This window comes from Rhincodon typus, chromosome 5 (genome assembly GCF_021869965.1).
Source record: "Rhincodon typus isolate 14 chromosome 5, sRhiTyp1.1, whole genome shotgun sequence".
Lineage (NCBI taxonomy): Eukaryota > Metazoa > Chordata > Chondrichthyes > Orectolobiformes > Rhincodontidae > Rhincodon > Rhincodon typus.
The window spans coordinates 28793403-28812220 of NC_063336.1; the positions used below are offsets into that span (position 1 = coordinate 28793403).

The 18818-nt window shown below is 39.9% G+C and overlaps 1 protein-coding gene across 2 annotated transcripts in view; it reads left to right on the forward strand.

The window, feature by feature from the left end:
• The window catches only part of ascc3 (activating signal cointegrator 1 complex subunit 3), a 494022-nt gene that overhangs the window by 16831 nt on the left and 458373 nt on the right, over nt 1-18818 (forward strand). For both annotated transcript variants that reach the window (XM_048596924.1, XM_048596923.1), the window contains exon 3: nt 2867-3014. In XM_048596924.1, the coding sequence (XP_048452881.1) occupies nt 2867-3014 (148 nt within the window). The remainder of the gene's footprint in view (nt 1-2866; nt 3015-18818) is intronic.

An 18818-nucleotide genomic window follows, 5' to 3' on the forward strand; every position in this document is an offset into this window, starting at 1 on the left:
ACCAGATCCAGAACTTGATCCAGAAACGTGCATGAAACCCTATCAAAATCAAATCTTATCCAAAACACTTGAATTTATTGGGTTTATTTGTAAACAAACCAGTTTAGTAGATGAAAGTTATCTTAAACTTGAATAGAATATGGTTTTGTCTTAAGTGAGAGCACCTTGCACTTTTTGAACTCTGTTAGAGAAATAATATTGGAGAAATTGCAAACATTTTCACAGGGATGATACTAGAAGTGAGAGGTCATGACTATCAGCAAAAATTTGTAAAGAAGTACAAAAGCTAGGGACCTTAAATTATGAGTCACTAATAATTTCAATAAAGAATTCAAGTTTGTTTCTTCAACAATTGGTCATATATGGAATCCACGAGCAGGGAGTGGCTGAGGTTTGTAGATGCCTTTATGGTAAAGTTAGATAAGCACGAGTGAAAAAGCATTAGGCACGTATGTGAAGAAGGATTAATTGATGTAGAGTGGGAGGAGGTCACATGGCACATAAACCAGTTAGGGTGAATGAACTGTTTTTATGCTGTTAATTTTGTACATCTAGATCGGCTGCTTCTGTGTATTTGTGCTTAATATTTGCACTAAGGTTTTGGAGTAGATCTGTAGCTTGGGTTGTGGGTGTGGAGGTTGGTTGGCTCGCCGAGCTGGTTTGTTGTTCCGCAGACGTTTCGTTACCGTGCTTGGTAACGTCCTCGGTGCAGCCTCTGAAGCGTCGGTGTGTTTTCCCCGCCTGGTTTTTAAACTCTGGGGTCCGTTGCGATGGATTGCCTCACTTACGGGTTTCCTCCGTAGTGGAATGTATATGGGGTCAAGTTCAATGTGTTTATTAATAGCATGCTTCATGGAGTGCCATGCTTCCAGGAATTCTCACTACATCGGACAAACAGGAAGGAAACTAACAACAAGAGTACATGAACACCAACTGGCTACAAAAAGACACGACCAATACTCACTCATCTCAATCCACATGGACAAGGAGAACCACCACTTCGACTGGGACAACACCAAGATCCTGGGACAGGCTAGGCAGAGACAAGCACGAGAATTCCTGGAAGCATGGCACTCCACGAAGCATGCTATTAATAAACACATTGAACTCGATCCCATATACATTCCACTACGGAGGAAACCCGTAAGTGAGGCAATCCATCGCAACGGACCCCAGAGTTTAAAAACCAGGCGGGGAAAACACACCGACGCTTCATCAGAGGCTGCACTGAGGATGTTACCAAACACGGTAACGAAACGTCTGCAGAACAACAAACCAGCTCGGCGAGCCAACCAACCTCAACGATATTTGCACTCTTGTCAAAATACTAATGCAGCTGAAACTCTCATTAACCCTCCCTTTAATCATTTGCCAGTTCGAGACTCTCTTTCTCCCACTTCATTGCTGTCACCTTCCCATTGTTTACCCATCATATAGTTCCAATTTGTTTGAAATTCAGCTGTTTGTACCTTACCCTCCATTGCATCTTGCTTGCTCATCAGACCAGAACTTGCTAACCTACATGACTTTTTAGGGTCTTGTGGCACAGTGATAGGGTCCTTGCCTTTGGCCAGGAGCTACAGGTTCAAGTCCTATCTGCCCCAGAGGTGTGTCACAACATCCCTGAATCGGTTGGTCATAAATATCTGCAATGATTTCCTGCTTCCCTGCACAAATCCTGCAGTGCTATTTCCTACTTTATCTCGACAGCCTACCCCAGCTTTTTGTCCTATCCTACACTCTTTATTTTCCTTTGGAATTCTTGAGTTTGTCTTGATGAGTACCAGACAAAGGATTTTGGCAATATGTCTTTTTTTTTTCAACAATACTCAAGTTCTCCACTACCAAGCAACTGTAAATTACAATACATAACAAGAGGCTGAGTAGTGTTCATGACATGGTTTCAGAAATTCGTTAAACATTTATCAGGGTGCATCCTTGTTTTCTTAGTAAACAGATACAGTTAGTAGCGCAGCTAAGTTTTGAATCAATGATTCTTGCTGTAGAACTGTAAAATGCCTTGCCAGATATAAACAGTGGCTGGATGTGTTTCTTATTTGATAGAAAGTTAGTGTTTAAAATCAGTAGCTTTATTTGTACTTTGTATTTTGGATTTTTCTGAAACAGCAGCGTAGCTATTTTTATAACTAAGTTTCTTCTTTTTTTAAGCTCTTATTTGCCTGAAGTATGTTTAAATGTGAAGCACAATTCTTTGAAGTCTTTTGTTTTAATTAATGCTGTTACACTGAACGAAGGCAGAGTACAACACCTACGGCCATTTCTTTTAAATATCAGGGACAAAAGCACTGCAGTTAATATCTGCACTGTTGCATTAACCATACAGTTAAAATCTTGTTAGTGTACAGCGAGTTTGTATTATTGCAGAATTGCTGACTCAAGTTATTACATTTAGTTATATTTTCTTCATAAATATGAAATCTTAACTTTTACACAAATAATTATTGTACTCTGCAATAGTTTATTTGTTTTGTCGTAGTAGGCGGTATTGATTTGTTTTGCGTGGTGGCTCAGTGGTTAGCACTGCTGCTTCTCAGCGCCAGGGATCCAGGTTTGATTCTAGCCTCGGGCACCTGTCTGTGTGGAGTTTGTACATTCTTCCTGTGTCTGCATGGGTTTTCTCTGGGTGCTCTGGTTTCCTCCCTCAGTCCAAAGATGTGCAGGTTAGGGCATGGGAAATGAAGGGTTATGGGGATAGGGTAGGGAGGGTGGGTCTGAGTGAAATGCCATCTGGAGGATTGGTGCAGACTCGATGGACTGAATGGTCTGCTTCCACACTGTAGGGTTCTATGGTAGAAGTTATTTAATTATCTATTATTTAACTTTGTTGTAAACATACCATTCACAGACCAAGAGATCAAAGATGAAAGAATACTATTGCAAGACAGAGTTGACCTGGAAAGATTTAACCCATTTTGTTGAGAATGTGGCACAGAATGAACATCAAGTTATTAGTGAAAATCTGAAGACTCTCTTGAAGGCGGCCAGACAGCTTGGTAAGTCAGTTTGGAGATTTTGTTTATTAATAAATGTTCAAGTACAACTTAACTTCAATTCTGAAACATATATATGAGCTCACCAGTAAAGTTTGAACTGTCAATCTCATCCCTTACTCTTAGTTGTCCTGAGAAGTTAATAGTTTCTTTGTTAACTGTTGCATCTTTCTGGCATGATGCTACTATGTTAGGGAATTTTGCTCTTGTGATCTGCTGGAATGAAGGAAATATGCAGGTCTGGATCGTGTTAGATTTTGAGGAAATGATCTTGTTGCTATTTTTTCCACTGAGTGTTCACAGGATTGTGATGTGGAGTTGATCTCCTAAAGGAGTACACATTTAAACACCTGTGAATGAAGTCATTCTTGAAAATGAATTGATTTTACAGACTTAAATTTTGTTGAATTGATCAGAGATCATCTGAATTTTCAGAGTTGTCCATGCCAAAGGAAACAGGTCTTTTTCAGTATGCATGTTACCCACTTATCAAAGGTAGCAAATTCCATTCCATGAGTACTGCGCCTGGAGACGAGCCCTTGGCTCATTGCCTGCTGATGATTTTATCCACAACTGTTTTCCTAAGCAGCTTTTGTCTACTCTTGGGTGTAAGATAAAGGAGCTGATCTACCTCTGTCACAATGGGAGTTGTTAGCATTAATCTGAATTACATGCTAGCTGTCTAGCCAACAAGGCTAAGCTGCCCTTTCCTAGTAAATGTCTGGAGACTATTTGATATAGTGACACTACAGAGTAGACTGCTTTTATTCTTAGTTGGTATCCTGGTTTATGTGCATACAAATTCCTTTTGGGCTTGTTGAATAATAACTGGAAATGATACTTTGTCAAATTTTTTTCCCCCCTCCCCTATTTCTCATCCTGGGTACTGAAACTGATCATGCTATCGACACTACCCTAGTTACAAACAGTTAATTTAGTGCAGATCAAGGTTTCATCAAAAACTTTAGGTTTTTTGAAAAAAAAATTATGGTCTTTGTAGCTACCGTGCAGGGGAAAGAGTGTTGTTGTTAATAACAACAATGTCCTAAACACACAAATTGAAGAATGCATTTGATTTAATTGTAAATGGTGAGCAAAGCAAATCATAGAATCCCTACTGTGTGGAAACAGACCATTCAGACCGTCAAGTCCACACTGCCCCTCTGAAGAGCATCTGACCCCAGACCCACATCCTACCCTGACCTTGTAACCCTGCATTTCCCATTGCAAATCCACCTAATCTACACATCCTTGGACACTGTGGACAATTTAGCATGGCCAATCCACCTAATCTGTATATTTTTGGACTGTGGGAGGAAGCTGGAGGAAATCCACACAGACACTGGGACAACTTTCAAACTCCACACAGACTGTAAATTCAAGGCTGGAATCGAACCCAGGCCCTTGGTGCCACGAGGCAGCAATTATAACCACTAAGCCACCGTGCTGCCCAATCTTGCATAAATTCCAAATCTTGTATAAATATCTTGAACAGTTAATTGCAGTGGAGCATCTAGAATTATTCTGATAATTTTTGAAATTTTGGATCATCTTTTGAATTTTTTTTGGCGAATACCTAATTAAAAGTGTAACTTTATGGGGAGCATGTTTATTATATCTACAAAATTTTAACCATATTTGATAGCCCACTTCTGGTTAGTAAGCCACAGGGTATGGATAAATTAGGACACAAATACTTAACATTTGGCTCTTTAAACTTGAAAGAGACTGATACAGATGTGACGTTTTATAGAGTTAGATATGGTGGTAAAAGTTATAGAAAATATAAATCTGGGAAATTGCTTGTGAGAGGGGAATAGAGGGAAATGTGCTCAAATAAAAGGAACATTTAGAACTAATGTAGGATGTTCTTCATAGAGATGGGTCAATAAAGAGACTTCTAAGTAGAGGATGCAGATTGGCTCTTGCATCTGACTACAGTACAACAATGAAGTATTCTTCCAAAAGCTAACAGCATTTGGGATATGGTAAAATGTGAAAGGCAATATATAACCAGATGTCATTCTTTGTAATGCATTCAGAAAGGTTAACTAGAGTATGTTCAAACTTTAAACAAACCAGTATTTTCCAAAATTAGCAGAAATCTGGTTTGCTTCAACCTGTCCTGCTTAAAAAGGGAAGCTGCTTTCATTTCAGTAGCCCCACTGCTTTATATTGGATGCTAACAGATTTATGGAAATTTGGTTCTCTGAATCAATCGCCAATAATACAGTATTTCCATAATGGGGGCCAGCTAACTCAGTTCGCTGGTTTGCAATGTGCTGTGACACCAATAGCGCGGGTTCATTTGCTATACTAGCTGAGGTCAACACAAAGGTCACACTTCATCCCTTGCTTGAGGCATGGTGACCCTCTGGCTAAATTCACCAGAAGTCATCTTTCCCTAATGAGAGAGCAGCCCTATGGTCCTCTATGATTATGGTGACTTTATTTTCGGGTCCCCTGGCTTTGGACCAGTTCTTATGTTGGAATTACTTGAGGGTGCATGGGAGCATTCCACATTGGCTGTGTTGTTGAATGAATAAATAAGCAGGTTGTTATGACCTTGAATGCTTTTTGGCATGTTTATAAAGGCATTAAACCACAACTGCGTTTCTATAGTAAAGCAAGAAGGTTTCTGTGTCAATATCCAAACTGTGTAAAAGATGCAGCCACTCATTATTAGTTCACATTTTAACATTGGGATATCTGACTTGACATGGCATATCATGTACCATTTAATCAAACATTTTGATCTTTTATGCCATAGTTGACAAGTACTATGGGATCTGGAGTGAGATGTTGGATTACTAAAATTCTGCTCAAAGTATGACAGTGAATCAGTGTCCAATATTGTATACTGAAACAATCAATATACTGTGGATGACAGTCTCCAACTATGACATCCATGCCAATACTAAAATCTTGTGTATAAGGCAGTCATCTTTCCAACTCTTCTACATGGCACTGAAACATAGACAAGACTCTTGAGAAGTAACACCAATGATGTTTGAGATGAATTCTCCACATCAGCTGGGTGGACAGGTGTACTAATTCCAGCATCCGTGAAGCAGCTAATAGCACCAGCATCGAGGTCATAATTATCTGAAACCATCTGTGATAGACCAGTCACATGCTTAGGATGCCTGAGTTCCAATTGCCAAAGCAAATCTCCTTCACCCAGCTCAAGGAAGGCAATTGAAACACTTTATTTGTTCTCCTCTTGTTCAAAGACTCCCTGAAGGCTTCCCTCAAAAAATGCAGCATAGATGCTAACACATGGGAGATCCTTGATCAGAACAAATTAACTTGGAGGAAGCTCCTGTATGAAGGAACGCAATTTCTTCGAGAACACCCATCAACAAGAGGAAGTATGGAAAAGGAGCCGGAGAATGGAATGTCAATGATCTCAAGGCCAAGGGCCACTTCTGCCTCCTGGAAACACCTGCCAAATGCATGGTCAGATATGTGGCTCTAGGATTGGCTTCATCAGCCATGCAAGGACCCACTGAACTGATGACCAGTGACATGAAATTGCTGAGGAGTCAGTGATACCTATTAGTGAGTGATTGCCAACAATGATATTATGTATTAAAAAAACTCACGCACAGAAAATTACAGGCATCTCAACATCTTTTGTGATGCAGTTTCTCAGTGATGCAAAAACATCGTTTCCTCTTGAAGCAACGAATTCTCCTTGTATTTTAATTTTCAACTATTGTCTACTATTTAAAATTGGTCCCCATAAATTGTCTTTCACAATGACATATTGACATTTCTACAAGAACCACAAATTCACTGATATGTGAGAAGAGAAGAATAGATGGCTCAAAATAATTGATCAGTGTAATCAAGCTAAGACAGTTCCAAATTTGGATCTTATGTACATAGACATATGAAAATCTGTAACAAAAACAGACATTGCTGGGAAAGCTAAGCAGGTGTGGCAGCTTCTGTGGAGAGAAATCAGATTAAATGCTTCGGGCTGAGAGACCCTTCCTCAGAACATTGAAAATCTGTACCTTGGTTCGCAACAGTCGTTCCTGTGAAAGGTCTGAGCTCTAGGTGGGAGTTGATTGACAATGTGCTATATTCAAAATGTAGTATAACCTTGAACTCTAACCATGGCACCCTGTTGTGATCCAAATTATCAATTTACATATTCCACATTTGCGCTGCTTCAATTATTGCAAAGATGGACCAAGCAAACACTTGGCAAGATAATCATAAAATGATTCAATAAGCTGCTTTATTATATAGTAGAGTGATCACATTGAATTAGTCAGGATGAAACTCTCAATTCAAACTGAAAATTGCCTTCCTGAATGAGACAAAATGATGAACATGACAAACTTTCCCCACATCAGTGAATCATACGTACTTTATTTTAGGCAAATGGCTTCTCACTGTTCTTTCAGTTTTTCTAAACTTGACTTTTGATTTCTATATATAGACCTAACTGTTCTTGCGGGTTTCCTAATACAAAAATCTTCTTTGTCTAGACTCTGCACTTGCCTGTTGTATCCTTATTCAAAACCAAATTAAGCAATTTCCAAAATACAACGTGGTGGCTTTGAAATGTTTTCGATTACTGAGGCAAACAAAATACTTAACATTCTTAGACTGCGGAGACACCAGCAAAGCCACTCATAAATATCTTAAATGCCTTTCCTCTTGTTCAAACAAGTAAAACAAAGGACTAATTTAAAATAAATCTTGTCATTGACTTGTTTCTTAAATTTCGTACGGGGAAATGACCAATGAATAGGTGACTGGCATTTCGCTCATACTATAACACCTCGACTTCAGCCACTCAGCAGTTAGATGCTCCATGTATTGACGGCACTTTTCTGTTTGTTTTGTGATATATTTTGTTATAGCGATTAAGCTCGGACCAGAGAATTGAGTGCTATTTGCAGTAGTTCTAAATCGTTTAAAGTTGACATGCACTTGAAGACACAAGTGGCAGTGTCATATCTTCAATGTTATTCATTATGGGCTGAGTATATCTACTGTTTGAAATTATCATCATGACATTTCACAACGTTGTTTAATATAGTTTTCTTTAGTGTCACAAAACAAACCCATATCCCAAGCAAAACTGTTAATGCAGACTTTTCAGTGAATGGCTTAACAAAATTAAGCTTATTTCTATCCCATGTTTGTTCATGATTTTTCTACCTTTTGTGCTTCATCCTGGATAGTGACATTGTACAGAATGAATACAGAATAGTTTTGCTTCTGTTATCCATAGAGAATCTACTGCTTTGAGGGAAGTGAGACAAATGGTTCACCAGACTGATTTGTGAAAAAGGATTGTCTTATGAAAGATTAAATAAATTGATACAACGTTTTCTGATGTTTAGAAGAATGAGAGGTGACCTCATCGAAGTATATAAGTGACTCCATCGGGTAGATGCTTGGAGAATGGTTTGCCTGGTTTTCCACTCTGAGTGGAAATTCTGTTAATGAACAGTTTCAGAGGAGGGTGTCACCTATTTATGACAGAGCTAGGAAATGTATTGACTTGAAGCATTGTATGTATTTGTGATTCTGTTCCTTGCAAGGTTGTAGATGCTCAGTAGAAAATCTTTTAAGATAATCAAAAGTCTTATAGCTGACTAAGTATTATGATCCCAGCTGGAGGTAAAACTGCATAGGTCAGATTCCAGAGTGAAAACTGGCTTGACAGTATATGGTCAGTTTCTGAACACATTGACACAAACCTGTCAATGTACTTCAAACAAAAAACTTAAGTTCGTGACACAAAAGAAAACAAAACTATATTTTTGTGTAACAATATAAAGACACAATATGGAAAGATCTCATCATATACAAAAAAAATTCCTTTACCCAGCATAATCCTTCTCAGAAACTTAACCCCAATCAAGTATCTCTTCTATCCTCACTTCTAAAATTTCTTATTGAATTGATGCGGTTGGAAGCATTTCCTTTTGGCAACTTCTGCACCATTTGCCTGATGTGTTTCTCTCTATTTCTGCCTCTCTTGAAAGAGGCACAGCCACCCATACTGACTCTCCAACTGTTCTTACAAAAATCTAAGAAATAAACTCAAGGCTGTGACTATTTTTAACCTATGAAACATCTGGTACAGATATTTGCTTCTGAATTGCAAGCTGCTTCTGATCCCTGGCCACCACTTAAGACCATAGGTGTGGGAGCAGAAGTAGGCCATTTGGCCCATTGGATCTGATGTGCTATTCTATAAGCTAATGGCTGATTTGATAATTCTCACGCCCTCTTTCTTGCCTTATCTCCAAACCCTTGAAACCCTTACTGATTAAAAATCTGTCCATCTCAGCTTTGAATAAAGTTAACGACCCAGCCTCGATGGCTCTCTGCCATGAAGAATTCTACGGATTGATTGCCATCTGACAGAAGAAATTTCTCCTCATCTCTGCCCCAACTGGATTACCCTTTACATTGAGCTTATGCTGCCTGGCCCCAAACTCTCCCACAACAGGAAATAAATTCTCCACATCTACCTTGTCAAGTATCTTAAAAATCTTTGTAAATTTCATTAAAGTATCCTCTCGTTCTGCAAACCTCCACTGAGTACGAGCCCAACTTACTCAACTCTCGACATTTTCAGATAACAGCCTCCACACCTGGAAGCAACCAGGTGAGACTTCTCTAAACTGCGTTCAAAGCACCCCTTAGCTTAGATAAGGGGCTCAAAACAGTTGACAGTATTCCAAGTGTAGTCTAGGTAGTGCCTGTGTTTTAGCTTGACCTGCCCGTTTTTATACTCCATTCCCTTTGAGATTAAGGCTAACAGTCTATTTGTCTTCTCTATATTATCTGCTAAACGTGAATGCTAGCTTTTTGTGATTCATGCAGGAGGACTGCCAAATCCCCCTCTGCCATAATGTTCTGCAGTCTTTCCTTGTTTATATAATATTCAGCTCCTTATTCCCACCAAAGTGCATAGCCTCAAATTTTTCCAAGTTATATTCCATGTGTCATTTTTTTTTTTTTTTGCCTACTTCCTTAACCTGTCCATATGTCTCTAGAAGCTATCACCTTCGCTATATGTTTTCTCACCTATTTTTGTGTTAGTGACATTTATATATTCATGACTTGAAGGAGGATATTATAAATAATTGTGGCTCCAGTGTGGATCCCTGTGGCACACCAATATATGCAGGTTATCATCATGAAAGTGCCTCCACTATCTGAATACTATCTTTTTAGGTAGTCAATCTTCATTCTATGCTAATGTATTTTCCTCAACACAATGGACTCATCTTAATGTAGCTTTCAAAGCGTACCTTATAAAACACCTTCTGGAAGTCCAAATATATTACATCTTCAGCTCCCCTTTGTCTGTCCTGCTTGTTACCTCCCCAAAGAAAGGTTTGTCAGGCATGATTTCCTTTTATGAAACCACTTGATTTTATTATGTATTACATCCTTAAAAATAGAATCGAACATTTTTCAAACAACAGGTGTTAAGCCTACTAGCCTATGGTTACCTGTTCTTTTTTTTGTCTCCCTGCTTTTTAAAGAAGGATGTTTACATTGGCAATTTTCTGATACTCTGATTTTTTTTTTCCCCCAAATCCAAGGATTCTTAAATTACTACAAGTGTGTCCATTACCTCTGTATATACTTTCTTTAAAATCCTAGGATGTAACTCATCAGGTCCAAGGGACTTAGCAGCCTTTAGCTCCATTAGATTTCCTCATACAATTTCTCTAGTGATTTGTTATTCTATTTCTTCCCGCTTCTCTCCACCACTCCACCCTTTACATGCTATTAATATATTAATGTTTTCTCTCTACTCCACCTATCCCCTTATCTCCATTGTTTTGCTTCCTTGCTTCACATGAAGCAATCCATTGAGCTTTGCCCTCCCAAGAATTTGCGCTGCTTTCTGCATTATCCTACCAGTAAACATTGCATGTTGAAATCCACGTGACAGTTTTTGCCCACGGAAATGATAAAAGGTGATTGTGAACAGATCCCTGGAATATTCAATTAGATTAGCCAGTTAATCAGGACAATCAGGGCATTCTAAGTCTGGCCGATGGGTAGCAAAAAGCTGGGAAAGAGCAAAAGATTTTGGGCAGAAAAGTTTTATATGCATCAGGGTTTTAAAAAAAATGTATATTTGAGCATCTTGGTCAATTTTTCTTCAAAGTCTATTAACTAACTTGTTTTCTAATTTTTCTCCTGTCTACTCAATCTTCATTAGTAGCTAACAATTAAATTGTCTTTGTGCACATTTCCTTTGTTTATCTGTGCAGATATTTTGCTAATAAGCAGGTAATTCAGAGACCTGTTATTGTTTTCTGCATAGTTATGATCCTTTAAAAGATATAATGAAATAGCCTGACAATAGATGCAAAGACTTGGATTTCTGCATTAAATATGAAATAGTGTTAACTAATTGTACTGCACTACAATCAGCAAAAGCAGCAAGGTAAAACTTTTTAAAATTAAAGTTTACGGCTCTTCAAGTGATTAACGTAACACATTTTCTTCCAGCTAAAGTTGTGCTGCTATAGGACAGAAGACCTTTTAAGCTGTTAAACAGATAAATGGTATGGAGTAATGGGTCAGATATGGATCTGAACTCTTTAGCAACCAGAAATCAATGCACTTTGTTTGATGCACTGCCTCGTTTAAAAATTCAAGGTTATTTGTCTTTTATAAAAGATTTATAGTTTCAAAATTTTTATTTTGTATTTTTTTTAATAGATTCATTTACTATGCATTTCTTTCATTACATGAAGTGCACAAAGCTTAATAAATGGCTATTTTTAGTCTTTTATAAAATGATTACTTTAGCATATTTCATCTGACATCATGATATATCAAGGTGACATATATTTTATGTCAGTGTAACTATCAAAGCTACTTTATCAATATTAGTCCTGAGGTCAAACAGTAAACATCTATTTCCAGATGTGTAGAACTTGAGGTACAGTGTTTAAAAAGTCTTTATTTATGTACTTTTATATAGGATTGAAATTCAAGTATTCGCAGTCCACATGCAGACAATAATGTGCTTTGTAAATATTTTAAACTAACCAGTGAGACAGTTAACTTTCAACATCAGTGATGTATTTTAAAAATAATTATCTCATGTTAATTATTTCTTGAAAGATATCTAAGGCGTTATTAGTACATTGAAAATAATGGATAATATAATCCTAAAACCTGCCTTGATGTAAAGAAATTTAAATGCAACAATTTGCATTTATATAGCACCTTTTAATGAGACTAGGTAAGTAATAATGTTGAACAAGATAGGACTGTAATATCCGTAAAATCCACTATTTTGAAACCTTAGCATTAAAGAACAATGTTAGTACACAGCAGAGAAAGAAAATATTAATAAAGAATATAGGGCCAGATTTTACAGGGAATGACAATATAGCGTAGATGGCCACTCTGGCTATATTTTACAAAATTAGGGAATTCTGCATTTTTTTGAGAGGAGACTCCGCTCAGGGCTCTCAAAAGTATTGAGCCATAATTTCCTTTGTGCAGTTCTTTCATAATGCAAACCTGTAAGAAAAGGGCAGACCAGATGTGCGCGCACACATGCGCATGCATTCACGCACACACATGCACACCTGCTGTCATACATAAGTACATAAAGTGTGATGTTAGCATGTTGGGAGGATAGGATGCTGGGGTCGGATGCCTGACGGGTAGGGGATAGAGTGCCATGGTGCTAGATAAGTAATAGATAACTTGGAATGGGTGGGAGAAATCTGGTTTAGCAGAGGTAGGGAGGATGGGTGGGTGTTAGTTGTGGGCTTTTGGGTCCATTGAGGTGGACCAAGTCAGGTCAGGTCCTCAAGAGTTGGATGGTGGGACTTCAGTGAGATGGTGATGGGTCAAGTTGGTGGTGTGGGTACATGGTGGTTGGGGTTGGTGGGGAAGCGAAATAAGTGGCTGGATTTGGCTGCTGAATTCATGTCGTATCCAAAGGGGGTCTGGAGACGAAATGTTGTGTTTTTCCTGGCATGGGGAGAAGTGGGGTTGAGGTGGGTTTGATGGGTATTTGGGAAAAGGGATCCTGATGTGGAGTGTAGGAGGTGGAGGAGTTGGGGATCTGTAAAGTAGGTATGGGGTCTGTTGAATAGTTACTCAGGAGTTAACCCACGTATTTAATAGAAATGAACTATTTCACTTAATTTATTTGGAACTCTCCCAAAGTCTCCAAACTAAATGCTTGCCTTAGGAAGGTTCCAAGGATAGAGGAATTGCTAGTGGAAAGATTAATTTTCCTGAACAATTCCTCAGAGTCTGCTAAAATGAGAATTCTGCAACATCCCCACTGGCAACTACTATCTCTGCTGCCAGTAGAAAATTCAGGCAGTGAGTATGACTATAGATGAGATAGCAGGAACTGCAGATGCTGGAGAATCTGAGATAACAAGGTGTAGAGCTGGATGAACACAGCAGGCCAAGCAGCATCAGAGGAGCAGGAAGGCTGACGTTTCGGGCCTAGACCCTCCTTCAGAAATGGGGAAGGGGAAGGGGGTTCTGAAATAAATAGGGAGAGAGGGGGAGGCGGATAGAAGATGGATAGAGGAGGAGATAGGTGGACAGGAGACAGACAGGTCAAAGAGGCGTGGATGGAGCCAGTAGAGGTGAGTGTAGGTAGGGAGGAGATAGGTCCGTCCTCCGTGGACGGACCGGTCAAGGGGGCGGGATGAGGTTAGTAGGTAGGAGATGGGGGTGGGGCTTGGGGTGGGAGGAAGGATAGGTTAGGGAGGCAGGGACAAGCTGGGCTGGTTTTGGGATGCGGTTGGGGGAGGGGAGATTTTGAAGCTTGTGAAGTCCACATTGATACCATTGGGTTGCAGGGTTCCCAAGCGGAATATAGGTGATTTTTTTTTTTTAAAAGAAGAATTGTTTATCTCAACATGTGCATGGCTCAGTCCTTTATCCTGAATGAATAAGGTCTTTAAACACAGACTGGTTAAAAAGCTCAGAGCCTATGAGATCCAAGGCAATTTGGCAAGTTGGATCCAAAATTTGTTTAGAAACCAGGGGTGATGGATGAAGGGTGCTTTTGTGTCTGGAAGCCACGCCTAGCAACAAACTATAAGATTTGGTGCTGGTTCCCTTGCTGTTTGTTGTACACATGAATGATCTGGACATGAATGCAGGAGGTAGGGTCAGTAAATTTGCAGATGATCTGAAAATAGGTGGTATGGCGTATAGTGAGAAGGAAAGCCTTAGACCACTGACTCATTTTGACAAGTTGGTTGAATGGGCTAAACAATGGCAAATAGAACTTGTTCCTGAAAAGTGAGGCGATGTATTTTGGAAGGAATAACAAGGCAAGGGAGTAAATGCTAAATCTTACGACCCTAGGAGGCACATTGGCTCAGAGGCTCCTCTGTGTGCATGACCATAGATCCTTAAAGGCAGCAGAACAGGGCCAATAAGTTGGTTATTACACTACACTATAGGAACGATGTGATTGCATTAGAGAGGGTGCAGCTGAGATTCACCAGGATAATGCCTCCGCTGGAGAGAGCGAGCTATGAACAGAATCTAAATATGCTGGGGCTGATGTGTGTAGAGCAAAGAAGGCTGAGAGGTCGAGCTGATTGACCCCTAAAGTTTTATGAGGGGCATAGACAGAGTAGATAGGAAGAAATGTTTCCCCTTAGTAGAGGTGTCAGTAGCTAGGGGCCAGAGTTTTAAGGTATGCAGTAGGGGATTTAGGCACAAATTGAGGAAAAGGCTGAGAAGAGATTTGATAGAAGTTTTCAAAATCATGAGGGATTTTGGACAGAGTAGATGGACAGAAACTTCCCCACTCAACCAAGAACTGGAGAAAATAGTAAGTGGCTAAGAATGTGAAGCCTGGAAGTGTGTTGACAGGTTCAGTTGAGGGATTCGAGAGGGCATTGTTGATTATTTCTATTCACTGCGCAGGGTTTGGTGGAAAAGGCAGGAGAATGGCATTAGAGTAATGGTAACTCAGAACCAGTGCTGTTGCAATGGTTTAAATGGCCTCTTTCAGCACTGCAACAATTTTGGGATTCTAACATTATTGAGCAAGGAAAACATGATAGAATACTCTCCAGGTACCTGGATTGGTGCAGCTGCAACAATGTTCAAGAAGCTTGACACCATCCAGGACAAAGCAGTTTGTTTGATTCGGTACCACATTCACAAGCTTCCATTCCCTCCACCACCGCTACTCGTGTTATCTACAAGATCTTCTGCAGATATTCACCAAAGATCCTTAGACAGCACCTTCCAAACCCATAACCACTTCATACAGGGTACAGGGGAATACCACCACCTTCAAGTTCTCTTCCAAGCTACCCGCCATCCTGATTTGGAAATATACCCCCGTTCTTTCCATGTCACTGGAACAAAATCCTGGAATGGCCTCCCAAAGGGCATTGTGGGTCTGCCTACAGTGCATGGACTTCAGCGTTTCAGGAAGGCACCTCACCTCCACCTCCTCAAGGGCATCTAGGAAACTGACAATAAATGCTGACTATCTAGTGATGCCCACATCCACATGAGTGAATGAAAAAAAGGAAAGATGTGAAATTCTAGTTTGCTGAAATATGCAATTGAATAGTATTGGCTGAATATTTTAATGAACCTGCTTGTCCAAATCTTGTATATTAAATGTACCATCCTCTAACCCTGCCGTTAAATATTCATGGAGTTTATGTTTGAAATTGTGATTTACTTTTATGTTCTGATATTTACAGTTTTATATCAGGTTGCCTGTGCTGCCATTTACTTGTATATAGAATAGCAATTTACTGTCACGTTAGAATCATAGAATCCCCAGAGTGTGGAAGCAGGCCATTTGGCCCATCGAGTCTACACTGACGCTCTGAAGAGCATCCAAACCAGACCCACCTTATCCCTATAACTCTGCATTTCCCATTGGCTAATCCACCTAGCCTGCATATCCCTGGACACTATGGGCAATTTAGCACCTTTGGAGCGTGGGAGGAAAGCGGAGCAACTGGACGAAATCTACTTCGACCCGGGAAGCACATGCAAACTCCACACAGACAGTCACCTGAGGGTGGATTCGAACCCGGGTCCCTGGCGCTGTGAGGCAGCAGTGCTAACCACTGAGTCACTGTATTGGCATACTGCGTGTGTATATTCACAAAAAAAATACAGTGAAAAGTTTTATAAGTCACCATACCATGCACCTAAATTAATGACAGAAGTCATAAAAAGAAAAAAAGTAAAAGTTTATAATGGCTTAATTAACGGCTCCTGCATGTGGGGTATGCTGCAAAACCATCGTGCAGGGTTGGGCTGAGACTGTCCACCAAACCAAGATGTGACCTCCATGCTAGGCCACTGCGAAGACCTGGTAGCTGCCTCTGAGTCCAGGATGAGACCTCTGTGCCAAGATGAAATCTTTGTCAGACCAATGCTGCCATTCCGGGCTACTGGAAGCCACCTCGTTGCTGAGCCTGGGCTAGGAGAAGACCCCTTCAGCTGAAGTCATTAAAAGAACATAGAGGTACAATTATAAATGGAAACTTTTTAAAAAAAACTGCATTGAAAGACAGTTTAAAAAAAAAAGTAAAGTGATGGAGTAGATGAGCTCTAGGCTCCCGGGCTGAGGAGCCGACACATTGTGCTGCTGCTCTGCTGTCATCTTGCATGGAGTTTAGCTAGCCTGTTGTACTGTATGATGCTCTGTAAGTGCTGTCATTGCTGAATAGTGCAGAGACTAGAATACTTCCATTTTTAAATGTACAAAAGAACGTTAAAACTACTCAGATTTAGGATTTGTCTCATTCCTTGTGAATCAGGTTGGAATTTCTAGGGGAGGTCTTGCATTCATGCCAGTGTAGATGTTCCAATATAAATAGACCATCTGCTGACCTGCCCTATCTTAATATCTGAACAAGTCAGAATTCTGTTTTTGAAAAATTCAGCATGAGACAGTGAATGTAGTTGCATCTGATCGAATAAATATGTTAATTAATTCATGCTATCAAACCAATGTAATGTTTGAAGACTAAATTCATAAAATGAGCATTGAATAGAGGGAACAAGAGGAAAAGTCCATATGGGGGAGTTTTGCTACTGGGTATGATCTGCAATTAGAAAAACCTTTTTCTAGTAATACGCTATTCCACATTAAATTAAGTTCTGGAAAACTGTGAAACTTAATTATGTATAAGAAAAAATATGATCAAAATTTCATCGTATCCCTTGCACTGCAGTGATATAGCTTTAGGAGCTAAGATTGACTTGCTAAAAGATTAGAATCTTGCCACGCTCTTGAATAAAAGGTAATTATCATATTCCCCTTCAAAGAGTGGCTATAATTAATAGCACCATTGAGATTTGTGTTCTTACCTGTCTCAGAACTTGATAAATGCCTTTATTTAGTGATGGCTAAACAAAATAGTGAAACAATACCACAAGTTAAATCATATTTTTATGCTCCAACCGGCAAAACAGAGTTCCGTGGCTTAGAATTGGTCCATTGACAGTTCTTTTACTTTATTATCTCAACTACATATGTCCTTACTTCATCTGTTTCACTGTCAAGACACCCAGCCAAATTAGATAAAAACAATAGAACTGCGGATGCTGTAAATCAGAAACAGAAGTTGCTGGAAGAGCGCAGCAGGCCTGGTAGCATCTGTGAAGGGAAATTAAAGTTAACGTTTCAGTTCTGGTGACCCTTCTTCAGAAGTGGTGGTAGCTAGGAAAATGTTGGTTTATCTACAGAAGATAGGGTGGAGAGACGGGGTGGAAGGAGTAAATGATGGGTGGGGATAGAGCCCAAGGAGAGAGAAGAACAGTTGGACAAACAAAGCAGTGGTTTATGATCTGGCTGGATGTGTGAATGGTCTTACTGTATTTCATTTCCCAGTTCCTCTGTCTCCCTTGCGTATGTTCCGATGAGGCCAACTTTGACAAGGGAGCCTCCAAATGTCCACTTTCTTCCCCCAAATGAGGATTCTCCAGCACCATTGTTGACAGGGGCCTCAACCAGGTCTGACCCATCTCCTGCACTTCTGCCTTCACCCCCTCTCTTCCCTTCCACAACAGCGATAGGATTCCCCTTGTCCTTGCCTAACATCCCATCAGCATGCACATCTAGAAGATCATCAACTGTCATTTCCACCAGCACACATTCCCCTCCCCTCCCTTGTCTGCCTTCTGGAGGGACCATTCCCTCTGGGACACCCTGGTCCGCTCTTTCTTCATTCCCAACACTTCCTCACAGCCCCATGCCACGTTACCCTGCAACCACTGAAGGTGTAATACCTGCCCATGTAGCTCCTCCTTCCTCAGTATCAGTTACTCCTTGCCCCCCACGCCATCACCACCACCACCACCACCACACTTCCTATCCTCTGCATATAAACTGACATTTTCCTAGCTGCCATCAATTCTGACAAAGGATCACTGGATCTGAAACATTAACTTTGATTCTTCTTCACGGATGCTGCGAGACCTGCTGAGCTTTTCCAACAACTTCTGTTTCAGTCAAATTGGATTTTGTTTTCACTTTTTTTTTCTGGCTTTCCATGTACAGGTTCGTTCAGAACTCAACATTCTATATCCTAACCTACATTAGAGTTCCATATATCAAGCAGATATGTCTTCTCTGACTTTTGTTAGTTCCCTGTTCCCTACTTAAAAATGGCACCTTACTTTGAATCCCTCAAAGAAATTGCTCTACTCTATTGCTTTGATTGCGGTTTACTGAGCATTTCCAATTGCCTTCCAGCCCCACAATCTGTATCTTATACTCATGAAATTGACAAAGTAATGTTTTCAATGGTATATAATAAC